At 47.9% G+C, this 20,356-nt stretch overlaps 1 protein-coding gene across 1 annotated transcript in view; it reads left to right on the forward strand.

Moving 5' to 3' along the window:
- LOC142765972 (uncharacterized) overlaps nt 1-20,356 on the forward strand; it is a 156,535-nt gene that overhangs the window by 100,006 nt on the left and 36,173 nt on the right. Inside the window, exons 15-17 of the mRNA XM_075867780.1 lie at nt 128-175; nt 10,843-10,887; nt 13,950-13,997. Coding sequence (XP_075723895.1) covers nt 128-175; nt 10,843-10,887; nt 13,950-13,997 — 141 coding nt within the window. The remainder of the gene's footprint in view (nt 1-127; nt 176-10,842; nt 10,888-13,949; nt 13,998-20,356) is intronic.

Here is a 20,356-nt window from a genome sequence, read left to right on the forward strand (position 1 = left end):
GTGGCCAACGTTAATCCCAACAATTATTATAACTGCATGTTTATAACTTTAGCTATAAAATGGTAGAAATTTTTTATTTATTGCCTCACTGCGTTTTTTGTCGTGTATCGTGTTTTGCTCCCTACAGCGTACGCCTGCCTCAGCATCTGAACCGTCTGTTGCTGCTCTAAACCAGGTAAGTGTTTCAAAGGCAATAGACTTTCTTGGGGGCCTTCGACGCAAAAATTTCTCTGTCTTTCTGTCTTTATGTCTATCTGTCTGTACATTTGTCGTTTTGTTCACCCTTGACGGTACAAAAGTGGCCCAACAATACTCCAAACGACCAACCCCATCCGCAGCGCCCTCCAATATTGCTCAAGGTTAAGCATTGACTCTTGTGCGATTGTCAAAATAAAAAGCAAATATTACGCATATCTGAGGCACCATAACAAGACGCCAGTAATATGTACGTGAATTTTTACTAAAAAAGGCATGCATACATAGCTAGTTCTAGGGATTGCAGCGTTTATCACGCTGCGCTGACCACACAACTGTTGCACGAAAAGGCAAGTGTTTCCTACGCTTTGCTAAGACGACACGGTAATAGCACCTCCCCTTAGCCTTGCGTTCTACACCTTATCAACTCCGAGACAGGCGCCCACGCTGAGTGCTTCATTTTCCAGGATAAATGCCAGGTTGCGCCTATGTCTCACGTTTGACGTGACTTGATGCACTCGTTCACCTCCGCTGCGTGCTCGTGGCACTCAAACCCAGCGCCTCCGGAATACCATTCACCAATTTTCTTGCGCAGAGCAACAAGTAAACGTTTTGTTCACTCTCTCTAGACGCAAGACTATCGTCTTTAGACGACATTTGCTGTGTAACATGCAGATACTGTGCCATTTTTTTCGTAGTCGACGCATTTTCTGTCTGATGAAGTAGTGGATGAGCCTCACAATCCCAATCTATATGGTGTTCTAGTTTTTACTTATTTGTAACAAGCTAGTGGAATGATAACCTACTACCATGTATCACAAGTGCAGCGCACTCTACGGGGAAAATGAAAAGCGTTGGAGACATAGCCAAGAAAAGCAAACACAAATTACAAGCGCTCCCACACTGTCAGCGCTTCACCTGTGCGTTCACTTTTTATGTGCATGGATACTGCGCACTTTCGTCACAGCATGAAGACGCAACTTTCCCAGCTCTACAGCACACTGTATATTCACAAAATAATACTTGTGCGGTAATGCGTTTGCTGGTGAGAGCTGCTTTGTCTCCTTTTTTGGCTCCTCTAGAGTTTTCTGTATTTGCCAAAGGCTATCAAAGTATCTCCGAAGGAAACGGCAGGGGTGGTTACATATTTAGCAACAAATAAACGTCAGAAAACGCCAGGCTCGAAATTAAACGCCGCGGGTAGTCACACATTTAGTAAAAAATAACAACAGCATATACTTGTCCTTAAAAAACATTCAAAAATATTCCGAGCACTTTTTTGTGCACATCCACTGGTGATCGTCGAAAAAACATGCATGTTTCGGAAAGAAGCAAAATAAACTGAACCTGTGTCTTGAGTTTATGTCATGTGTGGCAGTGAGGATGATAATATGCTCATTTATGTAACTTAATATTGAAACGAGAAGCTCACTTTTTGACTTCTTAGTGTGATTATGTGTTAATAAAAATAAGCCTACAAGGTCTGCAAAAAGGGGTATTGAAATCCTGCAATGTAACTTAAAATAAACATTATTTGTCATATGACATATTGCCTACATATTCAAGCAGGACAATAGACTAATTCAAGACATTGTACGCAGTCCTGTGTAATGTATCGCTAAATTATTCTCAATAGTGTTGTTGTGTTGCTATTTCACAAATACATAGATAATATTGCTAATTTTCTGGTTATTAACTCTCGTGTTTTTGTATTCGTGAGAATTGCGCTAGTCTCTTTTCTGCCAGAATGGTCCCAGAAACCTCAAGCGGGCTGCTCACTTTCAAATGTTTTATTTTATTAATGCTTCGTATTTTGTGATGTTAGAAAAGCTATTTCATCATGCCACACGTGCCTTCATATGTCACTTCATTGCAATCCATTTTCGTCTACAAAACCTTGTTTGCGCATCTCAAAGTGGGCTACGTCCCAATGTCTGAAAACTTGCGAATAAGTTTGACAATATTGTTAGATTTACGCAAAGGGCGATGCTAACTGTGTTCAAAAAAGTGCTTACCCAAGTAGTAGGGTGAATACTTGAAGTTTAATGGGCAAGTCAACAGGCTCCAACTTTTTTTGCAGCCCCCCAAAAAAGAGCTCGCCCATGTTTCTTACGCCTGACCAACCTCCTTCCACGCGTAGTGACGTCAACTCGGTGATTGGCGACGATTACGTCACCGCTGTTTGTTGAGACCTTGTTTAGGCCAATCGACAAGCTGCGTGCTGCGTCACGTTGCTGATCACCTAGTTGAAGTACATCACTGCGTGTGGAAGGAGATTGGTCACACGTTTGTGGGGTGTGAAAAAGTGTCGAAGCCTATTGAAGGTGTGTGTAAAAGCCGCGTCGTTTGAACAAAAATGAAGCACAGAACAAAGCCTCGGATTATACAGTGAGTCTGGTTTCGCTTGTGTTTTTTTTGCATTTTTCCTGGACCCTAGCACGGCAATTTAGGAAGTCTCATTTTTAGCTGTTTGAGTTTGAAGCTACTTGGCAACCAACCCACATGAGGACAATACTACCCTGTAGAAAACGAAAAACAAGCCTGACCCTAGGTAGTGGTATTGAAAGTGACATTTTATTATGAGTATCTTCACAATTACGTATATGTGCACCAAGATACCAGAAACTGCGTAGTAAAAAGAAATATAAGAAACAAAACTTTTGGTTCGAATCAACATTGATCAATTTTCTTGCGAAAGAAAACAACAGATAATGACAGATGATGCGCTACTTTCAACGGACATGTTTGTTAACGTTACACCCTAAGGTTATGCCAACAGATCACTTTTAGCCTTAAGCGCATGGGCGAAAACACAAATGACTTCTGTTATATAGAGTAATCCTTAATAAAAGACTGTACACTATACAATATTTTGTGGCCTTAGTTCAATGAAGCAGCAAGGACTCATTGTACCTCAACTATCTTAGCCGAGTTCAATTTCTCTTCGTGACCAGGCACATGATTGTTGCTGCAATAGTGCACATATAATGTTACTAAAGGCCGCCGGTACGATTATACGCATATGACAATGATATATTTGAAATAACACAAAAATAAGCATTAGGGATCTTTAGGTTTCGCCTTGAAGAGTTGAACGCGATAGCAAAATCCGGCTTCCAGTTCACTCTTCGACCACAAAGTGCATACTTATTATTATGTGTTGTTACCCACACACGCACGCACACAAATTTGCACACAGTAGAATGGACCAGCGCACTATTATCGCCAAATGGACTCATTTTCGTCGTGACACTTGTCGAACAAAATGCGTTAAATTGGCCCTCAAGCAGTCTTTAGGAAAATCATGAAATGATATCACTAAAAGAGCTTATTGCTTCACAAATTCAACGCCGCAAAAAATTTAAGATTTCGTCCAGTGCGAGGTGAGTAAGAAAGGTTTGTTGCATGATCTCTTGTCTAGTCCCGACAAATGTACCAGAAGCTCAGCAGGGAGGGGTGGCAGTGCAAAAAAAAAAAAAAATACCACACTTCGTAACCTTGAGCAGTTTTTTCTTCGAATGCGCAGTTTTTTTAGTGTGATCGAGTGCGCACGCACTGACAAGTAGCGGCCTTGCGCGGCAATCTCGGTAGGTCGATTTTTCGGTCACAGACGCACAGAGTATTTTTCACTCACTACCAATTGGGCTGATGCCGGTGGCAGGGTTTCTGCGACACAAGCATTTTAACGATATCGCGTCAATATTTATGGTGGAGTGAGTACTCTGCTAGTGTACTCGCATAGGGAGCTCATGAGGCCCCTACATCCCTTTCCTCAGAACGCCAATGAAGTTCTCTCTCTCTGTTTCACTTTAACGTATGTAGTATTACGTGGTAAGGGATAAACTATTGGCTTCGCGTAACGCAATAAAATTATTACCTAGTTGGTCGTCCAAGTCTCCTTAACTAATTACAAAACTTGCGGCCATTGTATTTATCTTAATGAGCCACCACGAAAAAATCTGGATATTTATTTGCAGACGTGTACTGGGTACATCGATGCTGTGCCTAATGAAAATACCAGTGCACTCGGTGCTTTGAAACTTCACCAAATTTGCGATATTGGCCGTCCCAATTGAGTGTGCAACAAATGCCGAAAATTCTGCTCTTCGAGCTTTAACTGGAACCGTCATGCGCTTTCCGCACAGGAATAGCGCTTACGTGCAAGAGTTAACATTTAGCTACGCCATGCAATAACTTCTTATCTTCATATTTAGATATATACACGATTAGGAATACTCCATCCAACAGCAATCATCTACTGCCTTAACTTGGAACGGTCACATAGAGGATTAGGAAAGTCGAAAGTAGCGTTGCGCTGTGCACGCACATCAAGAGTAGTCTGGTGTGATGTGAAATATAGGGAAGACGCTGTCCTTGACGCAGGTCCTTGTACAAGCGATCGAAAAAGCGGTGAGCTCCTTAGGCGAGAAACAAGAAAAGCAGGGGGTGCAGATTGCGTCGGTTGATTGGTTATTTGGTGTGAAGGAAGGTGGGCACAAACCATTTTTCAAATGCGAAGCAACTTTTGCTCACTGCTGTGTCCATCCCTCGCCAACCGTCCACTCCCCCAATGCGGTGGCTGCAGCTCTCTTCCTCTTGTCTTCCTCTCGTGACGAGGTGCGAGAACTGTCTCCTCGCGTGAGGGCGATAAGCTTGTTGTAGTTTTGTGATCCTAGGAGGAAGAAGGCACCTTATTTCTGTCAGCCTCTTGGACGACCCGGCCCAGTGCCTTGTAGGCGAAGGCAAAAGGAGAGTGAAAGAGGATAGCGGTGATAGAGGAGTATCTAAAGGATGTCAAGGCTTGTTGGTCATGGTCAAAGCAGCAAACAAGGCCGCAGTAGAGGCAGGGTCAGTGGGTCCAAGCTCATTTGTAGGCAGCTATTCCCGTCTTGTCCAGGAAATCTACCAGGCTCTGGAGTGCTGGCAGGTGGGGACGGGACGGGAAGAGCAGGTGTTCCAACGTGGTGGCAGGTAGGGCCCGTCTGGGATAGGCTGTGAGGACCCTCGAAAGTTCTTGCGCCCGGACAGAGCAGGCACAGAGGAGGTGTTCGAGAGTCTCATGTTCTCCACATTGACTTCAGGTGGGTGAGGCACAGCGTCCCTTGGAGTACCCATGGGCAGCAGTACCGACACAGCAAGGCGGCACGTTCCCGTCTGGTGAGGCCTGTCTCGTGCAACAGCTAGGGTGCTCATCCATCGGCCACCCTGGGGTCGGGGTTTACCATTAGAAGAAGCTGCTTGATCCGTCCATGTCTTCGTGTATTCCCTGGCCGCGACGGCCCGAGTGAAGGAGGTACCAGGCTAGTTGTGCAGTCTTGACAAGTGCGCCTGCCTCCTGGTTGCTGGTTATGCCCACGTGGGACGGCAGCCAGTAGAAGGACACGGGTGCCCAAGCAGCAGCAAGGGCCTGGTACTTGGCCACTAGGAGGCTGCCAGTCAGCCCGGAGCGTCGGGGGTTGGCCAGAATCTGCAGTGCCACCTTGCTGTCTCAGAGGACGGCCACAGGCTGCATTTGGATGTCCTCTGCCAGGAGGTCAGCGTCCAGATGGAGCCCGGCCAGCTCCGCCATCGTGAAGCCTGCCGGGAAAGGTAGTTTGCTCTGCCTGCTGCTCCTCAATGCAGGGACAATGCATGCCGCTGTGGAAGTTCCATCAGGCATTACTGATCTGTCCATGTACACCTGCCGCCAGCCCTCCAGTTGCTCTTGAAGTTTGCAGGATGCTGCCTGTTGTAAAGCAGCTGCAGCTGTTCTGTGCTTTGACGCCCCGACCAGGTTTAGGTGCACTTCTGGTGCCCGGTGGAGTGAAGGGGGAGACGCAGCAGGGGCGGGTGCATCCAGTACCATCTGGTCAAAGAGCGAGATGACGCCTCGCATCCTGGGACTCGGCAGGCTGCGCAGGCGGGCCATTAGAGCTGCCCCATCTGCAGCACGATGAAGGCAGTTGATGTGCCCCAGCACACACTGTAAAATGCGTAGCGACAGGAGCGACTCTCCCACCTCCATCAGCGTTGCCGCAACAGGGGAGCTCTTACGGAGTCCCAGAATGGTCATCAAGACTTCCCTGTACAGTCCCTTCAGCAGGCGTCTCCTTGCCGGCGTCAGGTTCACCAGTTGGAGGGCATACAGCAGGACAGTGGTCGCCGCGGCCTGGTTGAGTCGCAGTGCCCACTTAGCGGTGCATCCGCTGCCACGCTGCTGCAGCTTGCTGACGGCACCCTGAACGCGTCATATCTGGGTTGTAGCAGCCTTGGCAGCAAGGATCCAGGTGAGCCGTTGGTGTAGTTGAGGCCCAGGTACCTCACTTCTGTCCTCCATGGGAGACCACGGTTGTTGACCCTCATCTGTATCACGTGGACCTGTGCTGCAGCAAGAGAATGGATCAGCAGGGCCTCGGTCTTTGTGGCAGAGGCATTGAGGCCAACGTCTTCGAGGTAGGAGATCACCGCGTCTAGGGCTGCCTGCACTGACCTTCTGGCAAAAATGAACCACCTTGGTCCCCTTGCCCAGACTGCCACTTCATCAGCGTAGACAGAGCAGTGCGTCGGAAAACTTGTGTCTGTCAGGAGGGAAGCTGGAATTCCGACTAGCGCAATGTTTAAGGGAGAAGGACTCAGTACTGAGCCATGCGGGACACCCGCTATGATGTCCCTGGGCCGGCTGGTCTGCTCTCCAACACGGACGCAGAAGGAACTCCTGGACAAGAAGGCAGTCAAAAAGCTTCGGAGGCACCCGCTCATGCCAACTCAATCCAGGGCCGACTCGACAACCGCGTGCGGGAGGCCATCGAAGGTGCTCTCCATGTCCAACTGCAGCAGCATGACCACATTCCTAAAGCTGTTGGCATCCTCCAAGATAGCGACGACGTCTGCGATGGAGTCGGCGCTGCCCCGGTGTTGCCTGAAGCCTGTCTATGGCTCCGGGAAGAAACCCAGCTGATCGGCAATTCACTGCAGTCTCACCAAGGCCACCCTCTTCAGCGCCTTGCTGGTTGCAGATGTTAGAGATACTGGCCTGTACGAGAGTGCAGTCGCTTTCTTTCGGGGCTTCAAGATGGGTGCTACCACTGCGATGCGCCAGGACTCCAGGAGCACTCCGGTGTTCAAGACGTCGTTGTGGTACCCCAGGAGGCGCTGACAGCCTCCCTTTTCCAGGTTGTGGAGCATCTGGAAGGTGATTCCGTAGGCTGCTGGGGCGCCGCATCGCTTACATACCCCGAGAGCTGCCACTAGCTCGTGCGTTCGAATGGGCTCGTTGCACAGTTCCTGGATCTGTGCGACCGCCTTTCGTGGATGATGGCAGGAGGCTGAACACGAGTGGGCAGCCGGCGGGGGTGCTGTGGCCAGCAGGACGATGTCACTAGTGTTAAACCTATCAGCCAGGAGCTCAGCCAACTCGGAGGCAGGGATAGCCGTAAGAACCGCCACGGACAGCACCTGGTTCAAGGCCCAAGGCGCTATCAGGAGGCTATTCAGCAATCGCCAGGCGCGTCCCGTCCTTAGAAGTGTTGATCGAGGCACAGATGCTCTACCAGCCCTAGTTCCTGCACTTGCGAGCACGGCGTCTCCATACTTCATCAACCCTACGGAACACAGTCCATAGCTTCAGTAGGGCCCTGCTCAGGGCCTTCGCTCTGCTCACCGCCATGCCGCCTTGAGTGCCAGGTGTTTGATGTCCGGGACAGGCTACCCCTTCTGGACCTTGTTGACGTCTGTTGTTGCCCTAGCACTGTCGGCCACCAACCGCATAATGTCCGAGCTACTCGTGTCCTCCTTGAAGAGCCACCGAAAGACCTACCAGTCCACCACGCGGTACTCTCGGTCTCTGGGGGACTTGCTGCAGTAGGGCAACAGCAGGAGGGGCAGAATGTCAGAGACCCACTTGTCCTGAGCCGGCGTACATGAGTAGTGACATCCCTCTCTGGTGGCGCTGACGTCGATGGCCGTGTGGGCTGCCCGGCCCCCGCCATGAATGAAGGTCACAACCCCGGTATTCAATACCACCAGGCCCAGCTCGTGCAGGATGTCCTTTAAGCCTGCCCTGTGGAAAGGTTTTGTAGCTGCCCCATGCTGCGTGGTGGGTGCTAACGTCACCGCAGAGGACTAAATCCTTCCACAGCCTCTCTGATAGCAGCTGAAGGCATGTGGGGTCCCAAGGCTGCTTTGGCCCAGTGTACATGCTGGCCACGATGGTGTCGACCCTCTCGAGGCGTACATGGACAGTACACCACTCACTTCTGCGGGTGGAAGTCGTCCGGGCATGGGGCAGCTTGGCACGCCTTAAGGGTGCACTCAGTCCTGCTGCTGTAGCCCATGTACCTCTTCAGGCGTAGCTCCTCAGCCCGGGCATAGACATCTGCACGGCCATCACGTCCAGGTGGACCCGATCACGGTTCTTGTAGAATTCGCCCCGCCGTCTCTGCAGCGAGTTCACATTGCACTGTGGAATGCTCAGACGACGGGGGAGACGGGCCCTGGCAGGAGGACTAGCCATGTTGGTGTAGGGGCGGCTGCAATGCCACTGCCTCTAAGTGCGGAGAGGGTGTTCGCAGGCAGGAGGGCAACACCCAACTGCATAGTCAGGAGAGAGTGGACCGTCAGCTGATCAATGTTTGGCAGAAGTGGGCTAGTAGCTGCAGCAGGCAGGGCAACCATAGCAGCAAGCTAGACCAGAGGGGCAGCTGACTTGACGGGAAGGGCTGCAATGCAGCGTCTACAGCAAGCAGGGCCGAAGAGAGTTGCAGTAGGAGCAGCTAGGTACTGGGATGGAGTGGACCTCTCAGGCATTGTCACTGGTGGTGACCTGCGGTGGGTGCGGGGTGCAGGAATATGGCGGCCGGGAGCGGTGGGAGGAGTCGGCAGAGCGCTGCCACTACTTTGTTTCTCTTCTCTCGGTTACCTCACCGCTACCGCTGTGGGGTTGTAATACTGGTGCGCACGACCACTCAGTTGTACTCCTTAGCAGCGCAGGCTATCCACTTTGCGGCACACAGACTGTAATACATAGAAATGGGAGGCGGGTAACATACGCGGAACACAACATATACGCCACTCCACACGTATATGAAACATACACGAAACATTCAAACAGAAACACAAGTGAACTCCAACGCGGCTTTGCATATTCACGTAGTTCCTTTAGCGACAAATGGTGCATTTGTTTTTCCTTTTGAAGGAAAAAGGCTAAAATATTAGAGTTGGGGGAAGTTGTTAGACACGGTAGTTTACCGCAACCCTATCTGCTTAACGCAGAACGGTTTCCTATCCTCACAGACAACTTTATTCGCATTGAAAGGGAAATTATAGAAGAAGAGCTTCTGGGAATGTCTGTTCCTAAATTAGGTAATGTGATCTAGGACTCACCTGGTACCTCTGTAGAAGGTGATAGCTTCACGAAATGAGCGTTGCGTTTTGCACTAGACGGCGCACAACGTTTGAGGAACAGGAAAAAGGCGCGACTTTCTCACGCCTATGAAAACGCGAAGCCACCACAAGAGCACTTAAGGAAATGAAATTACTTCACTTGTGTGGGCTGCATGGCGTCCAGAACAGCTACATAAATGAAGCGAAGGCATAATCGTGATAACCTACCCATAAAAACGCAAGCGCACTTGAGGGGCTACACTCATAGCGGTAGTGTGCGCGCGATTTGGCTCTGTAGTCTTCAATTGATTGACAAGAAAAGTATTCTGCGAGTACAGACGTGGGGTTCCAATCAGCCTAGGGCAGCTTGTTACTGCTGCTTATTCTAAATTATTTTCATAGGGGTAGAGTAGGTTGGGGGCTGAGGGAAACGTCAAATCATATTATTAGAATTTTTCTGGCTTGTGAACCAATAATCACAGGAAGAGGACAAATGCAAAGTCGGAATATGTGGTGAAGAACGTGTTGTTGCTAAAGATTGCGAATGGGCGACCACAAAAAGCAGAACGTCATATAAAAAAGAAGTTAGGCACGAGCGGTCGAAATAAATAGACGTTCTTTGTTTAGGGCTCGGGGCTTGCATACGCGACATTTTTCTTGTATCGAAACCTGGAAGGAAGGCCCTTGAGAGGTTAGAGGGAGCGGATTTCACAAAGTTTGACCAGAGTCTTGGCCTGGAGGACTTTTGCGAAGCAGCCGTCGCTAAAGCTGATGTGCGAGGCTTAACCACCGCTGTTACCTGGAAGCACACGACTCCGGTCGCCACTAAAACGACTAGGAGCACCCGTGAACAACGCGTAAAAATTAAAGGTGTGGCCTCAGAGACAAGCACGCAAATAGAAGTGGCTGCAAAAATTGTATAATATTTTTAATCGCTAGAAAATAGCTTTCGAGACATTTTTTTCGGCGGTCCCCGTATCTGAGGCGGGGAAGATTCCTAACCACCGTTAAAGGCAGTTTTTTTGTCACTCTACTGAATTTTCATTTACCCCAAAATATTTAAATAACGGCTAAAGCAACATTACATTACCTCTACCGATTACGGCCTAATTGACCGTGAAATTCAAATGATTCTACCAAGACAAACGGGCTTTCGTGCAAAAAGCGTTACTGCAAAGCTACTTTTCTTTTATGAAAAAATTATGTCCGTCAACACAAGTTTTGTTCATTCCCTCTGCTGGTATATGTTCTTCAATGCTAATTATCATGCTGTGACATTTACATCAGCCGCTCCATCCAGCACTGGCGGCGTTGGTGCCTCGTCCAGGTCAGGTAAGTGTTGTATTCAAACAATCTCTGTTATAATTTATGTTTGAAGAATTTGTAATATTTGTAATAGTAGTCCAGCAATTGAGACCAAGCAAGAGGCTGGGCTCGTGAGCTGCATGCGACCGCATGCAGCCCACCGGCTTTTTGCTTGCGGCCCGTGGCCAGGACACGCTGGTCTTATGCCTTTTTATTGTCTTGATCAGTATGTTAGTAGGTTACACAGATATGACAGGTCTAAGGCATTCTCTCCTTGAGGAATAATCTGCCGCCACCACGTGTTGATAAATTATCGCGAAATAACGCTGTCTTTCAGGACTAGCTTCAAGGTTGTAGTCATATTGGAGATTGGTAGCAACATGCTGTAGAAATCCTGGCGCAACATCTCTTTCAGATATAACTCGCACTAGAAAAATAGGACAGATTGTCCTTCATATGGCGAGGCCTGATGAAAGTGCCTGAACTCCCCCTTAATCTCTCCGCTCTTTCGGACTTTGTATACGACAACAATGTGTGAATGGTGTGACTGAGTTGAGTTTTAGGCCCCTGACGTGGAGGAATACGTTCAAAGGTGGTGTGGAGAGAGGCCACCACTGCGCCACAGAAAAGGCTTCTTTCTCCTCCTTGGACACCGATACGCGGCACCCATGGAACAAAAGCACGCACTTTCCCGCCAATCAAAGCAAAACACATTACGGCTTCAAATTTTCTACAACGCTCACCTTGACTGCCACGGTATACTTTTTAGGACAATGATGTTGCTGTAAAAATTCCTCTATACTGACCTGTTGCTGGGGAGTGTCTGTAGATATCATACTATTCTTGGAATTTTAAAGAGCCACGTACTTTCTCGTTTTCATAAACGGCAGGCCATAGCGGCAAATTCTTCATTCATGACTCAATAAAATACTGAGGATTGTTGCATACACAGCACTTTTATTAAAAAGCAATCATTGCATAGCAGAGTTTTATTGGTGGTCTGGTCGTTGTGGTGTTGGAACCATGAGTAGAAGGTGGCGAGTTTGAATTCTGATAGTGGTGTCTGTTAAACGGAGACCAAAAGGTAGACTGCCTGTACAAACGATGTACATGCACTTCGAGGACATTCATAGTCAATATTTCCTTAGACCTTTACTACGACACAGCCAGCTATCGTCTGGCTGTTTTTAAGATGTCAGACTTCACCAGTTACGACAATAAAGAATATGGAGTCGGAATGTTGTGGGCAAAATTACGCCAACGCCAACTTCCTGAAATAAATGTTGCAACCCACAAGCACAATAAGAAAGAATGGAGAAATGACTCAAGTGCTTGCATTCCTGATCTAGTGCTGAGCCGTCGAATATTCACTGTTACTTTATGAAAGATTGACTCAAAGAACGAGTCGTATCATTCAGCGAAGCCAAACAACTATACGAATTTATACCGCTTCAAGTGCTAAATATTTGTGGTGCTTGTACGTTTCCCACATCCCTTCAGTGTTGCATCTGCATTTCGTGGTTAGAACACTTTGAAAAGTGAAGTAAACGACATCAAGAACAAGCGGCTCTGTGAGTTTACGGATTTTCTAATCAAGACAACACAGAAGTGCGAAACACGAAACTCAGGGACCACGCTTCATGTGTTTCCCTTTTGAGCTTGGTGTGTGTGGAACACTCAAAAACATTCGAAGAAAACGTTGCGTCATAATGCGACAAGAATGAATAAGTGTTTTTGGTAATTCTTGGTTTTCCTGTAAAGGTTACACTAATAGCCACCATAGTCGCTTTTGTAGTGCATAAGCTCTGTTGTACATCACTTTTTTCGCAATATAACATGTTTTTTATTCTTAATTTTTCAAAATATTATAAAAAAATCTGGGCCTCGTGTAAAAGAGGCCGGTATTGACGTTTTATGGGTGCACTGTCACAATCAAATTCACTGCTAACACTATTAACATTCTTATAGACAGAATAATTTCATGTTTTAACACAATCTCACAAAATATTTGTCTATATATATATATATATATATATATTTAAGGGAAGCAAGTGTTCACTTAAGGACTCGTTTTTCTTGTTTTTACACAATATTAATAAGATCTAACAGACAATAATGCCAAGGAAGGTATAGGGGAAGTTATTAGGCAAATTGTAATGTATATAAGAAGAAAGAAAAGTATGTGAAAGGATAACTTACCGTGGGCAGGATATATATATATATATATATATATATATATATATATATATATATAGATATATATATATATATATATATATTGTTTAAGGCTAAAGTATTTGAGATTTTCTATGAAAGTGGCTTTAGGTTCTGGCGTTTTGTGTTCTTACAGCCGGAAAAATACAATGTAGCCAGCTGTTAACAGCAATGGATAAGCGTAACAATTCACGCAAGGACAATAATTTAAGCCAATGCATGACTGCAATATTCAGTTTTTTTCTATTTTTCAAAGCCAAAATCTAGTGCACATTTCATATATAAAGTCAATAGTTCTGTCGTTTCGCAGTTGTGAGGGAATAATGTATACAATTAGGTTGACGAAATAAAGCTTGGAACCAATTACGAAGAGGCGCTGACACTAATCTCGTAATTCTGAAACACACTCCCATTTGTATATGACCAACTCATGGAAATATTTCAGTAATAGGGCCACGCTAGCGCATGTTGTCTGGGTGTGTGCGGCACTAAGCGACATAATAAGAGACGACGCCTCAAATAAGGACCTTTGGGAGCATTGGTTGATGGCACTGCTTAGTTGAGGAATGCATAATCAACTCTGACTGCTCCAGCAGGCTTAAGAAGCTACTGAGAGGCACGGTTTTTCGGCTGATCTTTTGGCGGAAACCTAGTCCGGTAAGCTGCAAGAACATAAATTTTTTCACTCACAATTATAGGCATATCAGTGAGAACGTAAGTTCAAGCGACGTATTTAACACGGCTATAGTACAACATTGTGAAACACACAATTACAGTTGCTTCGTTAGAATAGTGACTGTTAATATGAACATCCTTTAGTTTTGTGCACTAGCGTACAGTGCTCAATCTAGAGTTCGGTTATCTCTATTTTTCAGCCTGGATCAGCTCAGAAACCTGGAACTATTCGTCCTGGTCCCACTCAGGCAAGTGATTTAGTTTCATTAAAAGTATATATATACGTATATGGATGTTATATATATATATATATATATATATATATATATATGTGTGTGTGTGTGTGTGTGTGTGTGTGTGTGTGTGTGTGTGTGTGTGTGTGTGTGTGTGTGTGTGTGTGACCCGTGTCTACATGTGGACAAAAACGATGATGGGCGGATTTAGCGGACACCAGATAGTGGGCTTCTGGCTTGACTGGAGAACGAAGGAGAAAATCTTGCGGCTCAGCTATTGAGAACACGCTGCTTTCGCTGCCTCAAGGCGTACTTGTGCTTTGCTCGCGTTGTACTGCGACACTGGTGAAGGTGCTGGCCGGCGACCCCGCCTGATGCTCCCCACTTTCACGGGGAACCGTTCAAACAGCCCAGAAGCACTTATTGACACTCCCGTGCATCGCTTCAGTCGCCGCTTGCGAGGCCTCCTTCCATAGTTAACTGTCTCACAGGAACACTCTACAAGGCCCCGCTCACATCTACCAATGGCCACCGCAAATCCACAACAGTTACTACGAGACAGTAGATTGCCAACCCCATCTCAGGTAACCCTTTTGTCACCGCTGGTGCCTGATCGGTTTGGTGGTGGAGCACATGAAGACGTCGAAGACTGGCTTGATCACTATGAACGTGTCGCCAACACCAACCAGTGGTCTCTTGAACAAAGGCTTTCTCGCGCCTATTTTTATCTTGACGACAGCGCTCGAACTTGGTACGAGAACAGAGAAGGCAGTTTGTCAACATGGAGTGACTTTAAAAGAGGGATGATTGACACATTTGCCAATGTCAACCGGCGCGAACGTGCGCAGCATTTACTCGAGCTACGGTTTCAGAAACCCAATGAAACGGTCGCAATGTTCGCTGAGGACATGGCCCGTCTCTTCCGTAAAGCTGACCCGCACATGACCGACGACAAAAAGTTGCGCTACCTCATGCGCGGCGTTAAAGAGCAATTGTTCGCCGGACTTTTGCGGAACCCGCCAAGCACCGTGAGAGACTTCATCAAAGAAGCTACGGCTATCGAACGGGCGCTTCACCTACGATGCCGACAATACGATTGCTTGTCCGGCAGCGCCCACATTCAAGACACCGCTAAGACATCTGACAATCAAAGGTCGTTGCGCGATTTAATAAGAGAGATTGTTCGCGAAGAGCTGCTGAAGCTGCAGAATCTAGTCACGGAACCACCCACGGTGTCTGTCGCTGAAGTCGTCCGCGATGAAATACGCCAAGCGTTTTCAACAGCTGATCCTACTGACGATCAGCGACCTATGAGCTACGCAGCCGCGCTTTGCCGCCCACCACCTGATGCGCCGTCATAACGCCAGCCATCGGCAGCCATTCCTTGGTCGCCACCGCAAGAACAGACACCGCGGCGCCCTGCCGTCGTGCCGCCGTACGAAATGTCGCCATACCAAGAGCCGTCTCCCAACGAGACACGGCATTTGCCACATTACGAGCCGTTGCGGCGTCCACAGTTTCGTAAAACAGACGCCTGGCGCACTGTAGATAGGCGTCTGCTTTGTTTTACCTGCGGAGGTGTGGGCCACATTTCCCGCCATTGCTGGCACCGCGTAGATATGTTTCGACCTCTTCGGCAATCGTCTGACGATCGACGCGCCAACGACGGCTACGCACCACGCCAGGACGCTCATTCTTAAAAACCCCCCTTGTATCAGACCCATTCTGACATCCGCCGTGCCAATAATGATGACAGTGTGCCTGATTACCAGCCAGGTTTGGGACGTCGACCACGCTCTCCATCTCCGGCTTATTCACCTTCGTCTCGCCACCAAACTACAGCCGACGGCACTGGAAGGAGGTCGCCGAGTCCACGCCGGGGAAACTGAAGGCGGCGACCTCCGGGGGGGGAGGTTGCAGGCCGTCAAGGCGACGAAAAAAAGTCCCCGTTACTTGTACCACAGGACGCCGTAAAGCCGAGAAGTTGAAACACCGACGAAACTGTGACCACAGATCTTACCGTTTCGGTAGACGGACAGCAAGTAACAGCCTCAGTTGACACTGGCGCCGACTTTTCTATCATAAGTGAAAACCTTGCCGTACGCCACAAAAATGTGAAGACTACGTGGACGGGACCTCACCTGAGGACAGCAGGCGGCCAGCTGTTGATGCCTGTCGGAAGGTTTACAGCAAGACTCGACATCGGTGGCTCTTCTTTCGTGGCGACGTTCATCATCCTCACCTCACGTTGCAAAGACTTCATCATAGGGATGGACTTCTTAAGAGTACATGGGGCCGTCATCAACATCTCGGACCGTTCATTTACATTCTGAAACAGCCCTGGTTTAGTTGGCTGTTCAGACGCAATACGTAGCACTTTGCTTCTAATTGATGATTATGTGGTCGTCCCGCCCCGGTCATGCACTCTTGTTTCGGTGGAAGGCCACGAAGCGTTTGATGGCGAAGGCATTGCTGACCGAATTGGCTCGCTGCCATTTAGTCATGGCATTTCGGTCGCACGAGGTATCGTCCGTCTCACTGGTGGACGCACGAATTTACTTCTGACGAACTTTAGTGCTGAGCGCCGGCACCTTCCGAAGGGCATCGCTGTCGCTTCGTACGACAATATTGTAGAAATGCGACGCAGTTTATGTTTTTCGGTCTTGGACGAAGCGCCTAATCATGAACCAGAACCCGTTCTTGACGTTGGCATCACCCTGTCAAAGGACGAGCGACAGCGAATTCTTCAGCTGCTAGCCGAATTCCGCGACTGCTTTTCAACGACATCACGAGTTGGTCGAACACCTTTGACAAAGCACCGAATAATCACTCAGGACACAGTGAGACCTATCCACCAGAACCCTTATCGTGTAGCTTCAAAGGAACGTGAAGCCATACAAGAAGTCACGAAAATGCTTGCAGATGACGTCATTTAACCGTCACAGAGCCCCTGGGCATCGCATGTAGTGCTAGTAAAGAAAAAGAATGGCACCCTGCGTATTTGCGTGGACTACAGGAAGCTGAATATGGTGACCAAGAAAGATGTGTACCCGCTCCCATGTATTGATGGCTCCCTTGATAGACTTCGGCACGCTCGCTACTTTTCTTCCATGTACTTGAGGAGTGGATACTGGCAGATCGAGGTAGACCCATGAGACCGAGAGAAAACCGCTTTTGTGACGCAAGATGGTTTATACAATTTTAAAGTCTTGCCTTCTAGTTTGTGCTCCGCGCCCGCAACTTTTCAAAGACTTATGGACATGGTACTTTTGGGATTGAAGTGGAAAACGTGCTTAGTCTATCTAGGCGACGTTATAGTGTTTTCGACCACTTTTGACAAGCATCTCGAAATGCAGGAAGTTGTTTTACGTGCCATACGGTTCGCGGGCCTGACATTGAAACAGGAAAGTGTCATTTCTGTTTTCAGGAACTTCATTTTCTCGTTCACGTCGTCAGCAACGCAGACATCCGGCCCGATCTTGGAAAAATTGCCGCCGTCGCACAGTTCCCAGTACTCTCCAAAAAGAAGGCTGTCAGACGCTTTCTGGGTCTTTGTGCCTATTATCGCCAGTTTACTGCAGACTTCGCCCACATCGCGTCACCACTAACTCGTCTCACAAGAGACGATGTTGCCTTTGAGTGGAAAGGAGAACAGGAGGCTGCCTTTAATGACCTGCGTCAACGTCTTCAAACGCCCCCGGGGCTTGCCCACTTCGACGAAGAAGCCCCGACGATGCTTCACACAGACGCTAGCAATGTAGGTCTTGTGGCTGTGCTTTTGCAACGGCAAGAGGACACAGAAAGAGTGGTCGCCTAAGCAAGCCGAACGCTAACACGCGCAGAGGCTAACTATTCAACAACAAAGAAAGAATGCCTCGCCGTAGTATAGGCAGTAATGAAATTTCGCCCGTACTTGTATTGTCGGCACTTCAAAGTTATTAGTGACGACCACTCCTTTTGCTGGTTAACTAATCTAAAAGATCCCACCAGCCGATTAGCGCGTTGGAGCTTAAAACTGCAAGAGTTTGACATGACGGTCGTGCACAAGTCAGGCAAGCGACATATGGACGCTGACTGTCTGTCTCGTTCACTCATTGAGTCGGCAACCCTACCTGAGGAGGAGGAAACGGCATTTCTCGGTGTTGTTGACACGAGCGCCATCGCACAGCAACAACGTGACGACATTGAATTGCTTGGCTTAATTAACTACTTGGAAGGCAGATCTCAGAAGGCGCCAAGAGTTTTCGCAAGAGTGTTGTCATCGTTTTGTTTACGGTGCAGAGTACTCTACAAAAGAAACTTTTTGACGACAGGATCCGCCTATCTGCTCGTCATACCAGCAGCCCTTCGTACCGAAGTACTCGAAGCATGCCACAACGAAGTGACCTCTGGCCATTTGGGTTACATGAAAACGTTGGCCAGAGTACAGCAAAGGTATTACTGGCCGAGACTAACCACAGTTGTGAAGCACCACGTTGGTAACTGTCTCGTCTGCCAGCGACGCAAGTCACCACCGACTAAACCAGCTGGCCTCCTGGAGCCCGTGTAGGTCCCAACAGCTCCATTCTACCAGATAGGGATGGACATTTTGGGCCCACTACCTACTTCTACTGCAGGGAACCGCTGGGTTATCGTCGCGACAGATTATCTGACCCGTTATGCCGAGACAAAGGCTATCCAGAGAGGTACAGCTGTGGAGGTGGTAAGATTTTTCATCGAAAATATTGTACTGAGGCATGGTGCACCAACCATCGTGATCACAGACAGAGGAACCGCATTTACGGCAGCTCTTTTGGATCACGTCCTGCAGCTGAGTGGAACAACGCATCGTAAGACCACCGCCTACCACCCACAAACAAACGGGCTGACGGAACGTCTGAACAAAACCATTGAAGACATGCTTTTGATGTACGAAGACATTGAACACAAAAATTGGGATGAAATCTTGCCATACATAACGTTTGCGTGCAACACGGCCAAGCAAGAAACGACCCGCATGACCCCGTTTAGCCTCGTTCATGGACGAGAAGTACGAACTATGTTAGATGCGATGCTGCCGCACGAAAGTGACGACATTGACCCAGACGCCAACACGTTTAAGGATCAAGCGGAAGAAGCTAGACAACTGGCACGTTTACGGATCCGCCAGAAGCAAGAGTACAATGCAGGCCGCTACAAAGCTCACCGCAGAGCAGTTGTCTATCAAACTGGTGACAAAGTATGGATTTGGACACCCGTACGGAAACGAGGACTATCAGAAAAGCTATTAGGAAGATACTTTGGGCCATACCGAGTGCTGCGACAACTGAGTAACGTCACTTACGAAGTCGTTCCCGACAATTCGTGTAGTACCAAGCGTCGCCAGCACCATCCTGAACTCGTTCACGTAGTGCGCATGAAGCCTTACGTCAGCGAGTGATTGCGTGAAACTTTTCTTTAAAAAAAACTGCATTATTGACTTCGCATCGCGTCGATGCTCCTTGAGAGGGTGGCAAATGACCCGTGTCTACTTGTGGACAAAAACGATGACGGGGGGATTTAGCGGACACCATATAGTGAGCCTCTGGCTTGACTGGAGAACGAAGGAGAAAATCTTGCAGCTCAGCTGTTGAGAACACGCTGCTTTCGCTGCCTCAAGGCGTACTTGTGCTTTGTTCGCGTTGTACTGCGACAATATATATATATATATATATATATATATATATATATATATATATATATATATATATATATATATATATATATATACACATATATATTGTGGCCCGTGTTGCCGACTTCGAGCCTGTATTTGCCACGCCACTTCAGGCCATCACATCCAAAGACCATTCCCTCGGTGAGCATGTTTCTTCCTCCGCATTTACCGCCGCTATCAGCAGAGACTTCACATATTCCCAGAGGCAGCAGCTGCTGGTATTGTTACAGAAACATGCAAATTCTTTCGATATTTGCTAGTCTAAGCTGGGCCGCACTAATACTACAGCACATCGAATTCAAACCGTTGGGACATCTATCGTACACCACCGATCGTACCGCGTGTCTCTAGCTGAAAGAAACATTATAGAAGAAAACGTTGCTGACATGTTTAAACGGGAAGTCATCCGCCCCTCATCAAGCCCTTGGTCGTCACTTATTGTTTTCGTCCGTAAAAGAATGGCTCTGTGCGTATTTGCGTGGACTACCGGGCGCTCAATAAGATCGCACGCAAGGACGTCTACCCTATGCCACGCAATAACGACGCCCCTGATTTCCTACAAGGCTCGGAATTCTTTGCAAGCATCGACTTGCGTTCTGGATACTGACAGATCCCCATGCATGAAGACGATAAGGAGAAAACGGCGTTCGCATCACGTGACAGGCTATATGAATTCTAC

This window comes from Rhipicephalus microplus, chromosome 6, assembly GCF_043290135.1.
Source record: "Rhipicephalus microplus isolate Deutch F79 chromosome 6, USDA_Rmic, whole genome shotgun sequence".
NCBI classification, from domain to species: Eukaryota; Metazoa; Arthropoda; class Arachnida; order Ixodida; family Ixodidae; genus Rhipicephalus; species Rhipicephalus microplus.